We start from the raw sequence: 20,193 nt of genomic DNA, 5'->3' as shown, positions 1-20,193 counted from the left end.
TTCTTCTTCTCCCATCGTACTGAGTTGAAGATCCTAATTCTTCCATTTATTTTTCCTGTCTTCCTCGTAGATTTTTTTTGTTTGCGAGTGTTTTCAATTTGTCATCGCTATGGATTTTGGCCACAGTTTGCTTGTTGGCAAGTCCAAGATCGGAGAAGAAATGGTAGAAGCTTAAATGAGCACTTCTAGCGGTGAGGTCCGAGAAAGTAATTAAAGAAAATGTTTCGGCAGTTTCTTTCTCATCGGGCAATTCAGATGTTTGGACAAGATGAGCGGGTCAGATTATTTCACGAAAATGTCGTTTGGATCAGGATCGGTCACGTTCTGTGCCTGGTCCACCGACTCTTTAATTTCTACACGAAATCATGCTAATTTATTTGAATTGATTAGATAAATTGTAGCCAGTTAATGAATATGTACGTAAGAAATGTTTCTCAATTATTTTAGGAAATAAATTCATTATTTTTTATCAAGTAATTAATTTAATTTTGAATTTTAGGTGGTATTGTGCTGTTCATTTTGCACGATATACAAGATTTGAATTATGTTGATGATCGATTTTGCTCTTATCATTTTAAATTTTTATTCAATTCAAGTATTTTTAATGTTCAATTTTTCCTAAACAGCAAGCTGAAGCAGTGACTTAATTAAACAATTTTTTTATTGAAAATATCGAAAGTTGATTGATCATTTGATTGTAATAAATTGTCAAGTTAATTAAAAATCAGGTTTCAAGTCAATTTTAGGTCATTCAATTTCGAATCAATCATCAGATATGTAATAATGTAATTAAAGTTGATTGGCGCTCACAGATTTACTTCCAAAATCCAAAAGACGATGAATCTGGTTAACACCACCCCTTGGTCCTTAATGGAAAAATGGCCGTAATTCCCAATCAGAATTTGAATCATTGATGAACAATCCTTGAACGAAAAAGTGAATAATCTGCAATGATGATATCATTTTATAAATAGAAATATTATGCTCGAGCAGCCAGCAGTATCATCGCATTAATTCCAAATTCCCAGCTATTCTTCCCCGAGAAAGCGAAGTACGGGAGACCATGGCTCTGAAGATACTCTTCTACTTGGTTCTATATGCAGGAGCCATGGCAGCAACCGAGGCTCAATCCCTCGCAGGTTGTCCCAACAAATGCGGAGACGTGGACATTCCATTTCCATTTGGCGTGGGCGTTCAACCTGGTACTCGGCGCAACTGCTTCTTGGAGGAACCATTTGACCTCACCTGCAACAAATCCACGCTGTTCTTCAGAAACGTCCCTGTTTCCAACATATCCATCCAAGAAGCTCAAATGGACATCTCGATGCCTGCCTCCAAGATTTGTTACAATCACTCGGGAGTGAATATAGACGTGTCTACCTCCAGTTTTTACAGCGGGGCTTTCACCATTTTCCAGCACCCAAAACAAGTTCATAAGCTTAGGATGCGACACCCTGGGCGTTATCAGTTTCCCTAACACTCTTAGCTATTCCGGTGGCTGCGTGACGCTGTGTGACACGCCTCCCCCGAAGGACATCAATCAGAATACTTGTTCGGGGACAGGGTGTTGCCAGGTGAATATTCCTGTCGGAAAGAATAATTACTCCTTGGAAGTATCCAGCGTCAGCAACCATTCAAAAGTGTTGGGCTTCAACAACTGCAGCTATGCTTTTCTTGTCAAACAGGGCTGGTTTAATTTCTCCCTTGATTATCTGCACTCATTTCCCTTTGATATGGTCCCCTTTGCCCTGGATTGGACTGTTTCCAATCTCACTTGCCAAACTGCTTCCAGTAGCATCAATGGCTTTGCCTGCAAGTCCAACTCTTATTGTGAGGATTCTAGTGATGGAGTTGGGTATAACTGCAAATGCAAAACTGGTTTTGAGGGAAATCCATACCATCCCGATGGATGTCACGGTACGTACGTGATTCTATCATTGCCTCTCTTCTCGCACCATTTACTTCAGATTCATCTTCGGACCATGGTATTTAAAATTTATATATTATTTTATATTTATTAATATAAACAATTATTTAAAAATTTTCATATATCTTTTGCTTATTACTAACTACCGAGACAATATAGATTTAATTTGAATTATTTAAATTTAATATTAAATTTTTTTACAAATTAACTATCTAAATTTACTCTAAATAGTTCATATTTAAAAATTTTAACTTATATTTTTTTAAGAAAATTAAAAGTGCTGGTTAGGATATTTTTTTTATTTTTAATATATTTAATTAAAAAAAATTTATATAAAATTTAATATTAAATTTGGATTGTACATGACATATTTGAATAGTTAATTTATTTATATTAAAATGGATCTTTCAGATTAAATTTATATTGTCTAGATTTATAATAAGTATATCTATTAAAGAATTTATGAATTTATATTTTAATAACATTTTAATAAATAAAAATAAAAATATAAAAATGTTAAATATGAACCATTTGAATGGTCCATATCTCATTAGGGTGATAGAAGCACTCCATTTACTTCTCTAAATTAATGCCCTCTCTCTCTCTATCAGATGTTGATGAGTGTAGTAGACCCAATAACTGCAGTATTCCAAAGCAATGCTACAACTTCGATGGTGGCTACAACTGTTCTTGTCCGCCTCGTTATAGAGGCGACGGCTACACCAATGGGACTGGCTGTACCTTGGACCTTCGTCGATCCAAGTATAAATGGCTTATCATTATAATGGCATTGGGTAAGAATATGAATGACTCTCTTTTATTATGTTCTTCAAATTTAAAATTTTTTGGCGTTTTGTTTAAAACATGCCTTGTTCTTTGTTTATTTATCTGTACTTTCATTTACATATTTTAACATAATTAAGGCATGTTTGTCTTTGTTTGTTCATAATAGGGTGGATTTTAATTTTTTATTAGGTACGTAGCGTAGCTCATCTTGTGAAGGGATTTTATTACCCATTCACATGCCAGGGCCATGCAAATCAATCCTAAAAATTTGAATGCTCCCATCTTTTCAAAAATACCAATGTAATATCTCAGTTTGTTCAGAGGATGGTTCATGCTGTACTACATTGCTTGCAGGTTTTAGTGTGGCCCTTCTAGTTGTCTTCACGCTTATCTCATCATTGTGCTGGGCACACAAGCGAAGAACTGTAAAAAATCTCAAGCAGAGAAATTTCGCGCAAAATGGAGGATATATGCTACTTAAACAGCTTTCACAACAACAAGGATATACTGAAAGAACAAAGATATTCACAGAATCTGAACTTAAAAATGCCACGGGCAATTTTCATGAAAGTAAAATCATTGGCTGTGGGGGACAATGCATAGTTTATAAAGGTACACTACCTGACAACACTCCAATTGCAGTTAAAAAGTCTAGAGTAGGAGGGGATTCTAGACAAATCAGGGATTTCATTAGTGAAGTGGCTTTGCTTTCCCAAATCAATCATAAAAATGTAGTTAAACTTTTTGGATGTTGCCTTGAAACAGAAATTCCTTTATTAGTTTATGAGTTTGTGGACAATGGCACACTTCTTGACCACATAGATCCTTTGAAAACTGAATTTCCTATTTCTTGGGAGACTCGGTTACGAATAGCTACAGAAATTGCTGAGGCAATCTCATATTTGCACTCTACTGCTTCTATTCCTATTGTCCATCGAGATATCAAATCTGCTAATATACTTTTAGACCATAATTACAAAGCAAAGGTGTCTGATTTCGGTGCTTCAAGACTTGTTTCTTTTGATGATCTCGTTCTACCGTGGTGCAAGGGACTTTTGGATACTTGGATCCAGAGTACCTCCATACAGGTCAACTTAATGAAAAAAGTGATGTCTATAGCTTTGGAGTTGTACTCGTGGAATTACTCACCGGAAGTAAAGTAGTTGAATTCAATAGACGAGGACAAGTAAATTTGGCAATGTACTTTGAGTCTTCAATGAAAGAAAATCATTTGTGGGAAATTCTTGACAAAAGGGTAGTGGATCATAAGAATATAGAGCAGATGAAGGAAGTGGCCTTATTGGCAAGGAGGTGTGTTAAAGTAAAAGGGGAGGAAAGGCCTGCAATGAAGGATATAGCAAAGGAGTTGGAGGGTCTGGTTGCAAATTAGAAGTGCCAAGGGATGAATTCAGATAAAAGTTGGTGATAGTAATTCTGCTGCTGCCTGCGACAGATACAGAAGCAGATAGTATTGGGACTGAAGTTGGACGATGATCACTTAGTTCACCTGCTTGACATTGATGTTCATGTTCATTCTTATTTCATATTCTACCGGATGCTATATATTGTATGCTGAAGGTGCATTCTGATGGAGACAGTGAGTTTGGTTATCGTTATTATTTTGAAGAGTTGTTTAAGCTTCTCTTTTCACTCTTTTGTAAGCTAGATCAATTGTTAGCACATAAGAAATGAGAAAGCTTCGGTTGCTAACCGTATTTTTGTTAAATTAAATAGACTGAACATGAAACATATATCCTGAAAAGTCTTCCGACTGATAACTGAAGCATGAGGAATTACATGAAAATCTTGAAAAAGGATATTTTTAATGAAAAAACATTTTGATAAACTATTCTCTCTCCTCTCTTAGGAGATATAAGATGTTGTTGGCCAGTAGGATATCTTTATAACAATAATAAATTTAGGTAAATTGGGTTTTAGCAGTTCAGTGAGATTATTTACAATATATTTATAAATCACTCATCAATCAGATTTTTACACAAGTATTTTTAATTGTTGAATGTTTGCGCAGAGCTGAAAATGCAAGTGAAATCTTGGTCAACATCTCTTTTGTGCACATTGACATAAACAGGAGCCTTTACAATAAATATTCATATTTATAGGATACCTTAATGATTATTATATTAATTTTTGCTATTTTATTTCTTTTAAATATTGAAAAGGTTATTAAATGTTATATTATTTTATTTTTAACATATATATATTTAATAGGGTAAAATTTAAAACTCATTAAATTTTTTAAAAAAAGTTAATGGGATTGAAGTTTTTTTTTTGTTTCGACAAAATATATTAAAAGTGATTTATAAATAGAATCAGAAGAAATAACTTATCAAACCTCTTTTTTGAAGATTTTTAGTCGAGTAGGCAAGTTTCATCAACAATTTATTTTAATTATACTCATCTGCTGGCTCGGACTGGAGAATTTTAGTAAGTGATGTGCATTCTTCATCCATGATATGAGAGGAGAAGACTTTAGTCAGAGTCACTCACTTTTGTTGGCCCTGGAAACGTCATTTGTGGGATATTCACGCCCATGCCACCATGAAGGCCAACAAAGTCTTCATCAACCGTCAACTTGTCCTCTAGGACTCAAGGACTCCCTCACCCACAGCCAGAGTCGCAATCTTTAATAGGAAAAATATCATTCAAGGAATGTTAAACATTTAATAAAACAAAGATAAATTTTTTCAAAAGATAATTTTTTTTTTAAAATATCATTGCAAGATCATGAAATTAATTTAAAAATAATCTTAGATAGAAAAAATATAATACACTTGCTTTTATTTTTTAATTAACAAGTATCATTCGTTAATTAACAAGTACCTATTCATATTTAAACAATAAGCCATTCACTAATTGAAAATGTTTAAAAATTTAAAAGAGCTTGGCTGTAGGAATTAAAAAGGGATAAGTGTAGATTATACTTCAATGAGTAGTCATTCATTAAATAACAAGTACCTATTTATATTTAATAATAAGTCATTTACTAATTAATAAGTTTAAAAAAGAAAAGAAAAATAAGAGTATTATATTTTTTTAAAATCAAAACTGGGGGTTACGTAGTAATATTTTATAGTCTTCTGTCCTTGAATGATATTTTCTCTATTTAATTCTTACTCTCTCTCCTACTATTTATAACTTATTTTATCATTAAAAAAATTTTAAATTTATTATTTAAATTTTTTTAACAATTTTGTAATTTTGTGTTCATTAAATATACATACTTTAATTTAATAACTTATTTCCTTTCGTCAATATTTAATAGGATAAAATAAGACATTGATAATAAGAAATTGATAACACATATATCAAAATCAACTTTAAATTCAAATATTATTAGAGAATAAATCACCCACAGAATGTCGCTTGAATAATTCACAAAATCATAGCTTTGACTCTTAGAATTATTTATTTTTGTTATACAAACTTGGAGCATCAATCAACCAACTTTATTATACAAAGTATGTGGCCCGTCTTTGATTGGTCCTCACGCTCTCCTTTCTGACTGGTCATCTAGAAGGTTTCACACTTTCACTTACCATATCCATGATCTTGAGTTCAACTAGAATGTAAAGTTTTTACCCTGTTGGCTGTTACAATGAATAATTCTTTTCAAAATTATTTTACAAATAATGAAAAGTAGCATTAAAAAAATTCTATCGATAAGAAAAAAATCACCAAACAATGTAATATGCGTACAAATAAAACAATAAAAATGAACGTCATCGAAAAAAAAATGATGTTTTGATGAGTAGATATCTCAATAGAATTAGATAATAAATTCTAGATTTTTTTTTTTGGGGTACCTGATCGGATTTAACCGATTACCTTCGAAGAAAATGATAGGATTTGGATAAACATTCGTGAATGGTGCCAGGGAGTTCATTTAGGGTATGTTTGATTTTTGTTCTTATTTTTTTATTTTAAAAATTATTTTGCAATATAGTTTTAAAATTTGTTTTTCAAATGAAAAAAAATATTTGGTTGTGTTAATTAAAAAAAATAGTTGATACTGATGATCATGAGTAGTTAATAATGGTAACTTATAATAATTATTGATTAAAATAAATTTTTTTCAATAATCAAATAAAATAATTTTGAAAACAAGAAAAATAAAATGAAAATGATTTGAGATGTTTCTATTTTTTGTTTATAAAAATAAAAAATTGTTTTTGAAAATTTAATTTCTGAAGCTCTAGTGAAATTGGCTGACTCGGTCAAAGTCTATTAGTTGGGCTCTGTTCATTCTTTCGTGGAGTAGGATTATGTGATGGATACATTCATGTGAAGTGAATCATATGTAAGCACATCCATGAAATGCAAGCTCATCTTAAATCTCCAGTAAAAGGTATATATACACAATAAAAAATGCAAGCTATATTGTGTAAAGTTACATCGATAGATCTGTAGTAGATGAGGGGGCTTATTAAGGTAAGGGTGATTTAGTAGCCATAGCAACCACAACAAGTAAAGCTCAACTATCCCAGAATGATGACTGCCTTGACAAATGTAAATCGCACGTGGATATTCCATATCTATTAGGCATTGGAGATAACTGCTCTGTGAATCAATACTTTAATACTTCAATCTCACCTATAACCACTCCACATTGTAATACGACTCCTCACACATCCAAGTCCTCAACATATCCCTCGATAGTCACATGAACATCTCCATGTATATCTCCCAAATTTGTTACGATCAATCGAGATAAGTCAATCTTAACCTCTCTATTTCCTCTCTCACAATCATTGCTTTCCTTATTTCTATCTCTATAGACAAGTTTGTGAGGATAAGTTGTGATAGTTATGGCCACTTGAACAATTTCCAGGATAGACAGAAGTATTCCACTAGCTGCTTGTCGAATGTAACTAGCTCCCTACACTAGAACAGGACGCTGGTGAAACTTGCTTTGGAATTAGGTGTTGCTAAGTTGATTTCCTCCTTGATTAAGGAACATCACTTTTACAATCATATAGCTTCAATTGCCATCAAAACATGTGGGACTTCAACAATTGTGATGATGATTTTGTTGCTAAACAAGGCTCCTTTCATTTCTCTCTTGATTATCAGGAGAGTTTCTGCTTCAACATGTCATGCTTATGCTAGGTCGGCTTACTGCTGATAAAGGTACTTATCAAGAAGCTCCTAATTATGTATGCTCCTCCAACACCTTCTATCAAAACTCCACCATGGATTTTGGATTCAATATGCTTTTATAAGCCTGGCTTTCATATGAAATTCATACATTCTTTCGGATGGATGTCAAGATAATTCTGACTCTACTTTGCTATACTCTATCGTTTCCTTTCTACATGATTAACACTTTACTAATCCCATGAATTGTACTTTTAGATGTTAACGAGCATAATGATCATGTGCCCAATACTTGTGATATCCCTACTCATGCACAGTGCCACAATTTCCTTAGTGTTTACAACCATTCTTCTCCACCTAGTTACAAAGGTGATGGCTACATTAATGGAACCAGCTACACTTTAGACACTCCTGTTCAATCTAATCCTACTTTACTTATTCATATAATCGCACTTAATGAGCATGTCGTAGACTGTGTTTTTCTTTTTTGAAATCAAATTTTAAAATGAAAATTTCATCATAAAATAGTTTAAATTTATAGTATAAAGAGTAATGTTTTTTTTCTTTACTTTGTTTAATAATAGAAAGGTTTTTTTTATTAGCTAGGAAGCTTGCCTTATGATAGGAACTCAAATAGTAAAGGCTCTGTCTCGCGTTGCATCCTTTATGTTCATGTGGATTCATCCAAAACAATTTTACAACACCATTCTTTTCAAAAACACTACTGTCATTTCAATTTGTTATGAGTTTGTACCTAGTTGGTTAATAATAGAGTTTTCTTCCTATTTTCTCAGAGTATGGTACATTATGGGCATTGGATTGGAGGGAACAAATAAAAATAAATAGAGGAATATACTTCTTGAATATATTTATTTGTCAAAATTTAAATCTGTTCTCCTACTTGAAATCGTACTATGGACTATATTGCTTGCAGGCATTTGTGTAACTTTGTTGGTTGGCTTCATACTAGTTTCCATATTATGTTGGGCACACAAGCAAAGAACTTTGAAACATATTAGGAAAAGAAATTTTGAGCAAAATGGAGGAAACCTATCATACGTTGACAGAGCCAAAATATTTACACAAGTTAAGCTTTAAATGCCACAAACAACTTTAATGAAGATAGAATCCTTGGTCAAGGGGGCAGGCATATTTATAAAGGTCTATTATTGGACACATGCCAATTATTATTAAGAGTTCAAAGTAGGAGGGGATCCTAGACAAATTAAAGATTTTATCAATGAAGTAGTTGTGTTTTTCCCAAATCAATCATCGAAATATGGTCAAACTTTTAGGATGCTATCTTAGAACTAATATTCCTTTATTAGTTTATGAGTTTGGTGGATAATAGAATATTTGTCAAAATTTAAATCTGTTCTCCTACTTGAAAATCGTACTATGGACTACATTGCTTGCAGGCATTTGTGTAACTTTGTTGGTTGGCTTCATACTAGTTTCCATATTATGTTGGGCACACAAGCAAAGAACTTTGAAACATATTAGGAAAAGAAATTTTGAGCAAAATGGAGGAAACCTTCACTACAAGACTCTCACAACAACAAAGATACGTTGACAGAGCCAAAATATTTACACAAGTTAAGCTTTAAAATGCCACAAACAACTTTAATGAAGATAGAATCCTTGGTCAAGGGGGCAAGGCATAATTTATAAAGGTCTATTATTGGACAACATGCCAATTATTATTAAGAAGTTCAAAGTAGGAGGGGATCCTAGACAAATAAAGATTTTATCAATGAAGTAGTTGTGTTTTCCCCAAATCAATCATCGAAATATGGTCAAACTTTTAGGATGCTATCTTAGAACTAATATTCCTTTATTAGTTTATGAGTTTGTGGATAATAGAACCTTTCTTGACCACATTGACCCATTAAAGAATGAATGTTGTATTTCATGGGAGACTAGATTAAAGGTAGTATAAAAATTTTCAAGGCCATTTCATAGTTGCACTCTGCAACTTCTATTCCAATTATTCATTGGGATATAAAATCTACCAACATAATAGTGCAAAGGTGTTAGATTTTGGAGCTTCAAGACTTGTCCCTGTTGATGAGACTCAAGTTACCACGATGGTGTGAGGAACACGATCAAGAGTGTCTCTACATAGGTCAGTTAAATAAGAAAAGTGGTGTATATAGTTTTGAGGTTGTACTAGTGGAGCTACTTATGAGAAATGAATTAGTTGAATTCAGTAGACCAGAAAAAAGAAATTTGGCTATATACTTTGCGTCTTCTTTAAAAGAAGACTGTTTATGGAAATTCTTGATAGGACATTCTTAGATTAGAAGAAGAATGCTGGATAGTTGAAGGAAGTTGCTTTTCTGACAATGAGGTGTGTTAAAGTTAATAAAAAGGAAAGACCGGCTATGAAGGAAGTAGTAATGGAATTAGAGGGCTTGATTGTTATGGAAAGGCATCCTTGGGTGAAGAGTAGGGATGCCACAGTGGAAGAAAATGAATACTTACTTGTTCATACACCTAAAGGATATAGCATTGGAGATTGTAGATAGGCGTTGATCATTTGATATTCATATGTCTATGCTTCTATCTTGTTTTTATTTGTAGGACTTGTTTTTACTTTAATTTTGTAGGCCTAAAGTGCATCTATTATCATGTGTGTCAATTTATTCTTCACAAAAACCATAATTCTTAAATTTCTAAGCATTTCATTAGACTTGTCTAAGCTTTTCTTTGCTTTTCACTCTGTAAGCCAAATATGTTGTTAAGAAATAAATTAAAGTATAATAAAATTTTTGTTAGAGACAAGAATTTTGATGGCAGATTTAGTGTTAAAGCGACTTATGATTTTCTCCAAAATTACCATTAGAGACCTCAAGATCCTGTTTGGGCAAAAATGTAGAGATGGCCTATCCCAGAGAGCACTAAATTCTTCATGTGGTAAATTACTCACGAGAGAATTCTAACCAACTCACTCAGAGCTAAAAGGGCTTACATAAAGTGCAAATTGTCTTTTTTAGTGTCCCTGTGAGGAAAGTGTCAATAAGTATGGCATCAATCACCATGGCCAAACTCATCACTATTCAAACGGGCCTTCAAGTATGGCATCAGGAAAACATTAGAGCTATACATGTATATTTGGATTCATTAAAAGCCTAAAACCTTATCTTTCAAGATTATGGTCCTTGTCACCCCTTCAAGCATTAGTTAGAGACATGTGTGAACTTATAGATATATATATAGGGACAGGGATGTATCCATTTGGAATATACCTAAAGATTTCATCATATGTGTAAGATTACTTTGCTCGGAATACCCATGAAACAGGGCCAAATATCCAACTGATTCAGTACTGTCCTTTGAAATGCAACACCATGATTTTGGCTGATAGGAAATATACTACTTATTTTCTTGTTTCATCTTTCTTCCAAGCTTGTCTTGCCTTGTACAACCTAAAAAAAAAGTATAACAAAGGTTTGCATGATGAGGACAAATTTAATCGACCAACCCTAACATTTTTTTTATTTTAAATTCCAATATGGCGAACATGAAGGGAGTGGTTTTTTTCATTAGATTTGGGTACACGCACACAAGACTAAAAAGTTAAAGTTGACTAGAGTATATACAAAGAAAGTTAAATATATAAAATTCTTTTGAACTTTAAGGTAGTTGTATATGACAGTTCTTATATTTAAATATTTAAAATTAACTCTCCTAACTCTCCAAATTTTATTTTGTTTTGGCATTTTAGGTAAGCAATATTAAATGTATAAAAAATATATATTTTTTAAATATTTACTTTTGTATTAGTTTCATTCATGTTTCTCTTTATTATCAATGGTACATAATTTTTTTTGTATTAAAGGATAAATTTTTATTTATATAATTTTATCAATGATATTTTTTAGATATTTTTCTTTTGATTTGTTTAATGTAAAAGGCTTAAATAAAAATAAAATAAAATTATAATTTCTCTCTTAAATCGTGTTAATGATGGATAATGAAAATAATGTCGTTTAATTGAAAAAATAAGACTATCATCACATGTGTTAAAAGTACAAATTATAGTTTCCCCCTCCTTAAATCATGTTAAAATTGATAAAATATTTTTTTTATATCATATGCCGTGCATATTTGATTAATCTAACATGAAAAACTCTATTCATGACATAATAGAGTTAATTAACAGTAGATGGCTTTTAAAAACAAAATTAAGGTTAGGAGAGTAAATTTAAAACATTTAAATGTGAGGTAAATTATAGACAACTATCTTAAAATTTAAAGAAATTTAATATATTTTAGCCATAAAGAATAAGACCTGCCGAGTAACTTGTGTATGCACAAGACTTGAGTATTTTATAACCAGTGCGGTCAAAAAAAGTAATTTATAACCATTTAATGATTGAATAGCTCAATTGTTGAAGTTGGCGTGATACAAATCTTTAAATACAAATAAAAAATTCCAACAATTTCATAAACTAAGATTCTGAACATTTTCAAGAGCAATTTAAGTCCCCTGTCGTAGTCACATCAATTTAGTTTCCACAGTGCCAACGTCTATCCAAGTTCCTCATCAACAAAATCTAGTGGTGTGAAAATATATGAAAAGGGTAAACCTCATAAGGGATGCTAGAACACTTTCAACCAAAAATTTATAGAAGAAACAATATAAATAATTGACAGGTGACATTCTTCAATTAGACCTAAGTTAAAATAAGGAGTGCAGCCTTTGAAATTGGGGTAATAAAGCATTCTACTCAAGCAATGGCTGACACAATGGTTTCTGTCTTGGTTGGACGCCAGAATGTCTTCTGAATACAGAGTAATCCCTCATTGCCTTTTGAATATGTAAATCGAATATCCCATTGTAGAGATTTAGCTATACTCTCTAACTCACCTGTACTTTCAACAGTGTCCCTTACGATTAAATAACCTTCAGGTCGCATGATCCGATCAACTTCTGCAATCACCGCTTCTATGTTGCATCTGAATCGAGTGAAGCGTAAGTTAAACAAGAGGAATCTCAGGAGATTTCATGGTTGACAATTTTCATGATCATCGAACTTACCGTTCTTTAGTCTTAGAGAACAGGTAATCAGCATGGAGAAGATCATAAGACCTAGGATAGGTATTGAATGACTCACACCAGTCATGATAAATTCCAAATAGGCCACGCTCATAGATTATAGCCAATGTATTTGGAGAGTCAATTGGAACTACATTCATTACCCATACTTTCAAGTTTTTCAAAGCCGCAGCAAACCTGGAAAACAACAATACCTGCAGAAGTTAGCAGTTACATCACCAAAAAAAGGAAATCACAGGAAGAAAGAGTCTAAAACTCTCTCTCTCTCTCTCTCTCCAAAAAAAAAAAAAAACGTTCAAAAGGAACAAGAAAAAGATGAGAAGGAAAAGAATTGATAGTCACTCTAGTGGACCCATTACATGAAATCACACAACATTAGACTCCTAAGAAGCACGGCCTGACTCATACAAAACAAGATGCAATACGACATTGCTACAAGACAAAATATATAGTGCATAGGTACAATTTGAAGTGTTGATTCATATTTGATACAAGGATGGAATTCTTGAAGTATCGGTACTTTGTAGGCGTAATTGATCTACTCATAAAAACATTTTTAGGTTGAAAGAAAGAATAAGAACTATAACGCAAAACAATTGATCTCACCAAATTTAAAATTTGCAACATTTTGGACATTGCCAAAAGCCATATTTTCCCCCCATATTGTAAAATGTATGCAAGGACCAAAAAAAAAATGCTACAAGAAGTTTTGCTAAAAAAATTTCAAAGGTGAGGGACTTTCGGGGAATTATGGCATTCATGGGAATCAAAATATGCAAAAGAAAGGAGAATGTCTTACCCTCCATAAACAGCTCTCATATCCATGACATTTCTTACTAAAGACCAGTCGATACCCATTCCATCCATGTATGAGTGGGAAAGAACATTTTTCCAATGCCTAGAGTCAGCAGTGAAATCTCCTGGAGCGGCTCTTCTATAAATACCTGCCTGAGAGTTCAACCAGTAAGGTGGTTTCTCCAATCTCATTGGCCAATGTACAGGCCAAAGTGATCCACGCTCTGATGCGCCAACAGGTACTTTGTGCACACAAGTCTCTATTGATACATTCCTGAAGATATTGGAATTTGGTACATGTAATGAGTAAAGGAGAAGCTCCATCAGAAAGAGATGTTCCTAAGTACAACAATGCTGGAACCCTTGGATAAGTTCTACAAATACAGAGTTGAAGACTATGGTGGTTTCACTGGCTTTGTTAATTTCTCATATTTGAATAAAAGCATGTTCATTAAAATTAATCATTGCTCTGACAAATTTGAACAGGTCACGCTCGTTTGACAAGGCCAAAACTGATCATAAGCATGTAACAACAAATGCAAATAAAAATATCATTTAATTTCCAATAATACAGGTTCAACATCTGTTATAGCTTAGAAAGTTTCAATTATGTTATGCATTCTTATTAGGATTTTTTTTAATGAATTCTCATTAGGAATTTTCAAATTATTTCCATTCCTACCAATTCCCCACCCAGTGGGATAAGGCTGCCTGTTGTGTTCCATTCCCATCAATTAATAGTTGTTCAAAAACTACCAACCAACTTGTATCTTTTGGTTTTGGCCAAAAAACAAAATTTATATTTTTTGGTAAACTGTCCCCTCATCTTTTTATTTACCAAGCTGCATTTGCATCATCATGCTCACTGCACAATGGAGGCTCATTTTTGGCTCTGGAGTTATAACATTCATTGGAAGTTGGTTTTCTGTATATTGCAGCTGCCACTCCATTCAATTTGTCCCTTCCAATCACCACCATATCCCAGCACATTGACTTTGTAATTTCACCCATATCTGCAATAAATAGATTTTCCATAAAATCAACCCCCATAGTGGTTTTTACCGGTAATAAAAACTTGGGTAAAATGAGCTTTACCTCTCCAAATCCCAGAGTCTTCTGGATTCTTTTGATACACTGGGGTAGCAGACCAGACAAAGTAACCTCCTGGCCGCAAGACACGGTTAAGCTCCAACAGCAGCCTACCACCTGCATTGTACAATTAATAGGGCATTACTAGATAATTCAAGCATGAATGGAAATAATAGAAGTTAAGAAAAAGAGAAGTTCATGAAAGGTTTGTCCACCTTCTATGTGCCAAGGGACTCTACAGCGCGCACAATGGACAAGATCAAACACAGAACCAGGGAAGGGCAATCTTTTTGAGCCCATGGCACCTAATATGGCAGGAATTCCTCGTTCAAGTGCAAATTGTACTTGGGCCTCATGCACATCTTTAGGAGCAAGTGACATGGTAAGAACGTCTTTTTCGAACAAGTAGCCTCCAAAGCTAGCCACCCCACATCCAACATCCAATATAACACGACTTCTTTTCCCCCATGCTATTTTACGAAGAGACTAGACCATTGAACAAGTGCCCAATCAAGAGAAGAGATCAAATGGGAACTAAAATTTTGAACCATTGTGCAAGAACCCATTCAAGAGAAGATACCAATCAAATGAGAAGTAAAATTTTGAAGACAGTGTATTAACAAGTTGTTAAACTTAAAGAAGTTAAAGGCATGACAAGATAAATATGAAAAATAAAATACCACTGAGATTGAATTACTAAAAGCATATACAAGAGACGCAATTTTTTTCATTGTGTAAACCTTACACTGTGAAACAAGATTATGAAATTATAGGTGGATTATGAAGGCAGAGAAGATCAAGACAGCCATAGTGAATAAAGGTATGTTTAGATAAAAACTGAAACTACCCTAGAGCAATTGTTCCTTCCGAGAAATGTACATTTCCCCCATCGCCAAACATGATAGAAAGTACTTTCAGTGGATATCCATACACACTATAAGTAGGTGCTAAAGTAGAAAAGTTAGATGAACAAAGGATGGTAATAATTCAGTTCAAAATTTTGAGAACTTTTACAATGCCTTAAAATGGTAAGTATAATCATAAATGCCCTTATGTTTTGACATTTGAACATCAACCAACAGCCATTTCTCTACAAAGTTCATCGCAACAATACAACAATAACAACAAGCCTTATCTCACTAAGTGGAGTCGGCTATATAGATTATACGACACCAATGTGTTCTATTATTTATCAAGCTTTAAAAAATATTATTAATTAAGAGGTCTCAATCAACAATTTCCAAAAATGTTCTCTTTAACTTTCCTCTACCCCTCTTAACATGACTCAAAGTTATCTATTCTGCTTATCGCAACAATCACACAATCAAAAATTAAATATACTCGTATCTTTCTCATCATCATTTTTTCCCAGGATATAGTTATTTCTCTAGAAACTATTATTAGATATTAGTATGTAACCCCAAACTACAGTTGCTAGCAAAGTCAGGAAAAAGAGGAAATATAACGCTTAAATGTTAACTTAGAGAGCTTTTTTGACAACAAATGAACCAATCTAGTTTGTTAATCAATATATACATTAGCCTTCCTAGCACCTGATATGAAAGACATGCAGGGCCGTATGCATGTTTAATTACGAATGTATCTTTTGATGAAAAACAAGGATGTTGCTATATATGCAACAAATGACATAAATACATTTCTGCTCTCCCGTACTGAAGAATCAAGTTGTAGGTTTTCAAAAATATTTAGCAAGAACAATCAATTATGCAAAATACGATATTAGAAAAAGAATGGCATTGACGACATAGAGATACATGAGAATCGCTTACCTTCTGAATGAATTCTATGTAATGAAGAGCACCGTGCTTAAACTGAGTTCCACCTCCAGGAAAACTAAGGTATTCTCCAGTAACTTTGACCCAATTTTGATGACCCTTAACTTCTGCAAGTTTTGTGTGTGGCGCATTGTTATACCATATCTGCAATTGGTACCCCAAAAAAACTTCAACATTAAGTAACAACATGTTATTTTCATCCAGCATATGTCACTAACCATTTCCCTACTTCTAGGCCAATTAATTGGGATTCTGTAGCCCTTAGGTAGAGGAACAAGACAGGTGGGAGCTTCTTCAGGACAGTGCCTCTCCCAATGTTCATAGTGACTGATACTTTGAAGCTTTCTAATAGCTCGCCAATTATCAAGACAAGGAATGTACTCTGGTCCTGCAGTTGTTTTACAAAGTTTCCACTCATATTTGTTGCTGTCATTAGACATTAAAGACTTCTGTGTTTCCTTCTCATGTTGTGACTCTACAGCTTGAGTTGACCACGTTCCATTTTCTGCCGTAGCACTGCCACCATTTAAAATTCCAGACCCTGTATCAGCATTAAAAGCATCCTCAGAAGTTTGACTACTTTCATGACTTTCCATGATACTCTCTCTAGTAGATTGTTCTGTCTTAGAAAGCATATTTTTCTTAATCATCTCCTCCACAGTCTCCCCAGCCCTCTCAGCTTGATGTCTAATATTGTCTGTACTTTTATCTGTCCCGATTTTGTTGTCACCAACATTTTTGTCCGAATCCTTTTCATCAATAGTCTGGACACCTAGTGTTTCTGTTTCTACAGATTCTGAATTTAAGTTTCTGTTGAAGTCTTTCTCCTTAGTGCTTGAACCCTTATCTGAATCATTCTTCTCATCAGAGCTCTCCCTTGTAGTATCCTCTAGCCGATTTGCAACAGCTGTGTTACCATACAATTCTCCAGTAGCTTTTTGCTCCTCTTGGTCTTTTAAATGGTTTTCACTCTCAGATTTATTCGCCTGGAGATCTGCCTTTGTTGATTCATCTACTATATCAGCTGAACTATTTTCAAATTGCGTGGAGGCATCTTCACCTACTATATTTTTCACCTCATTAATAGTCTCAGATACCAGCAACTCTGAATTCTGAAGTGGAGCAATGAATGACATTACTATCCATACACCAAGTAAACAAAATGCAACAAACACAGCTACAGAGACTGTCGAGTAGTAGTTCAACTTCTTCCTCTCTTCAACTCGGGAATTCTTCACAATAGCCATGCTTTTTAACTTCTGATATTTCAAGTTTCATGTACCTAGTAAGGAAAGCAAAATATATGAAAATTCATTATAAAAATGCACTAAAACTTGGCTAATTCATGCTTTCTTCTTTCTATTAGTTTAGAAAAATATATCAGAATGCCTCATTTACGTAATTAAGAGGGAAAAGTATTGCAGTTAAACCATACTACTCAAATAAACATCTAAAAGACTAAAATCAAACATAGGGATTTTTGATAAATGAAGTACGTGAAAAACTATGAATGAAAAACCTGAGCTTTACTTTTCAAGTATTTGGAAAGTTCAATAGTTGACCTATGCAGCACGGATACTTCAAAAAAGTAAACGTACCTGTATCCGATACGATACTTGTAGGATACTTCTGCATACGTATTCCATATTCTAATATTTGTAATATGATTTTTTTCAATAATTTTTACTCTATCACTTAAAAACTTGAAAAAACACTTAATATTTTAGTTAATTACTATAAATATCCTTATATTACTTTAGAAATTCTTGTTTAAAAATCAAAATACCTATACTTATATTATAAAATGTTGAAATATATATTATAAATATCCCCGTACCCGTATCCTAAAATTTTAAAAATTTCCCGTATCCTCGTATCATGCTGTATCATATCGGATACTCGTACCCGTATCTATGCAACCTAGTAGTTGACACCAAAGGCTCTTTTATTGGCCCCGAAATAAAGACTCTTTTTGAGTTTCAAAATTTCAAGGCTATTGATGAACAATACATGTGACCTCCAGTATCCCAACAAAATAATCAGAAGCTGAAGAATAAGCAATAGAACAGAGAATGAGAAAGATTGACGAATGCCAAAAACAACAGCACCATCAATAAGCAAGAAAAAGCACCCACTCAGCATACGATCCTCCTCCGACGGATTCCACATAATCTGTTTATCACTCTTCGACTTTGCCGTGAAAATTTTCTTCGCATCATGCATATGTGAACCTCAAGCTCTCGCCTGTCCGACAACGTTGTGATAAGCAATGATTTTCTCCTTAAATATAAACTCATTTCTTTTTCCCCAAATTGCCCAGCATGAAGTGGCGAATAAGTTTCGCCAGTTATCATCACTTCTCTTCTCCTCGATGCCAAGCTTCTCCCGAATCCACTATTGGAGTTGCGAGTTAAGAACTCTTGCCGAGCTTGCGGAGAGACTACTCAATGCCATCCCTTCTGAATTTCCCCAAGATATCGGCCTTTTGGCTAAGACCAAGTTTAGTTACTACTGTTTTTTCCCCCTAGAACCACAACTCTCAGGAATTGGCATTGATGGACTAATTTTGGCTTTCGTTTGAACGAGAAAGCTTTGTACAGAGCAGATTCGCTGCCAATTTAATTTGAATGCTACATCTTTGAAACGCAAAATCGGAACTTTCTCGCAATATTTGAAGGACTTACAAGGGAGAATTCCACCCTAAGATGCGGAACTCTTGGCGGAACTGATTAAAATTTTGCGTAAAGTCGATTACAAGATATCTCATGAGGAAACCCCAAAAGAACATGAAAAAAAGCAAGAAATCGAGCAAAGAAAAGTGAGAAACTGAGACGAGGTTCGTTTATGGTTGCAGAGAAAAGGAAGGCAAGCATCACGAATAAGGTACATTTACCAAAAAACACATCCTTTCAAAGCATTTCCAGCACATCCCACAAACAGAAACGGAAGATCATGATTGTAAAGGTAAGCTAATTGAAACATCCTACCTTGAAAGGAATGGAAGTCAAAAACAAGGTACTGTGACGAATTGACCAGGCTTTACTCACTTTCGCCTATCATATTCAGCAGACGAGTAGACAGATAGCTGGGAATGGCAAATTGTTGGTAAGAATTAGTCGGAGTTTCAGACTTCAGTCTTGGGTACTTGTAGGGTTTTTTTGCTTGTATAAAACTATCACGCAGGTCGCAGAGGTAATGGATGATGGCGAAGGACTACAGCAGTAGATATTTCAATGGAAGCAAAACAACAGAGACAAGATTAACGGGCAAAGGCATCATGCGCGTTGCGTTGCGCTGGCAAAGCCCATTGAAGTCGCACGAGACCAGAGGCCAGTGGTTTTCGTTGAAAGATGCGCATAAATGTATTTTATTTATGTACGAATAACAATATAAATCCATACTAATTATTCATAATTCCTAAATTTTTAATAACACACTCATTTCTCATATTTAATGCACAAATGACAAAACGCCTATTTAATTGCAATAAAAAAAGGATAAATAATGTCAGTCAGAGTGGGGTGCAAATACGTACAGGTGCTATTTGTTCTTTTTCTTTATTGTTTTTTTAATGCAACAGGTGACAATGGCAATTGGAACAAACAAATATGACAAGTTTTGAC

The 20,193-nt window shown here is 33.8% G+C and overlaps 1 protein-coding gene and 1 pseudogene across 2 annotated transcripts; one reads left to right on the top strand and one right to left on the bottom strand.

The window, feature by feature from the left end:
* The first annotated feature begins 1,063 nt into the window (after positions 1 to 1,063).
* Positions 1,064 to 10,356, top strand: LOC129294557 (wall-associated receptor kinase 2-like; annotated as a pseudogene).
* Positions 10,357 to 12,245: 1,889 nt separating this feature from the next.
* Positions 12,246 to 19,914, bottom strand: LOC129294366 (probable methyltransferase PMT25). 2 transcript variants are annotated; one of them, XM_054932678.1, is made up of 9 exons: positions 18,706 to 19,914; positions 16,789 to 17,852; positions 16,565 to 16,714; positions 14,990 to 15,260; positions 14,781 to 14,891; positions 14,524 to 14,698; positions 13,690 to 13,959; positions 12,873 to 13,067; positions 12,246 to 12,790 (listed from the first exon to the last, which is right to left on the bottom strand). In XM_054932678.1, exons 2-9 carry the CDS (start codon positions 17,815 to 17,817, stop codon positions 12,562 to 12,564), a joined length of 2,430 nt encoding a protein of 809 aa, XP_054788653.1. In that variant the 5' UTR covers positions 17,818 to 17,852; positions 18,706 to 19,914; the 3' UTR covers positions 12,246 to 12,561. The 2 variants fall into 2 exon arrangements, with proteins under 2 accessions (XP_054788653.1, XP_054788652.1); XM_054932677.1 differs by having other exon boundaries at positions 19,558 to 19,914.
* Between the last annotated feature and the right edge of the window lie 279 nt (positions 19,915 to 20,193).

This window comes from Prosopis cineraria, unplaced genomic scaffold (genome assembly GCF_029017545.1).
Source record: "Prosopis cineraria cultivar Desert tree isolate PC_DT_omini unplaced genomic scaffold, ASM2901754v1 PC15, whole genome shotgun sequence".
NCBI lineage: Eukaryota > Viridiplantae > Streptophyta > Magnoliopsida > Fabales > Fabaceae > Prosopis > Prosopis cineraria.
The sequence above is the reverse complement of the archived record's forward strand: the minus strand, read 5'-3'. Positions and strand labels throughout refer to the sequence as shown.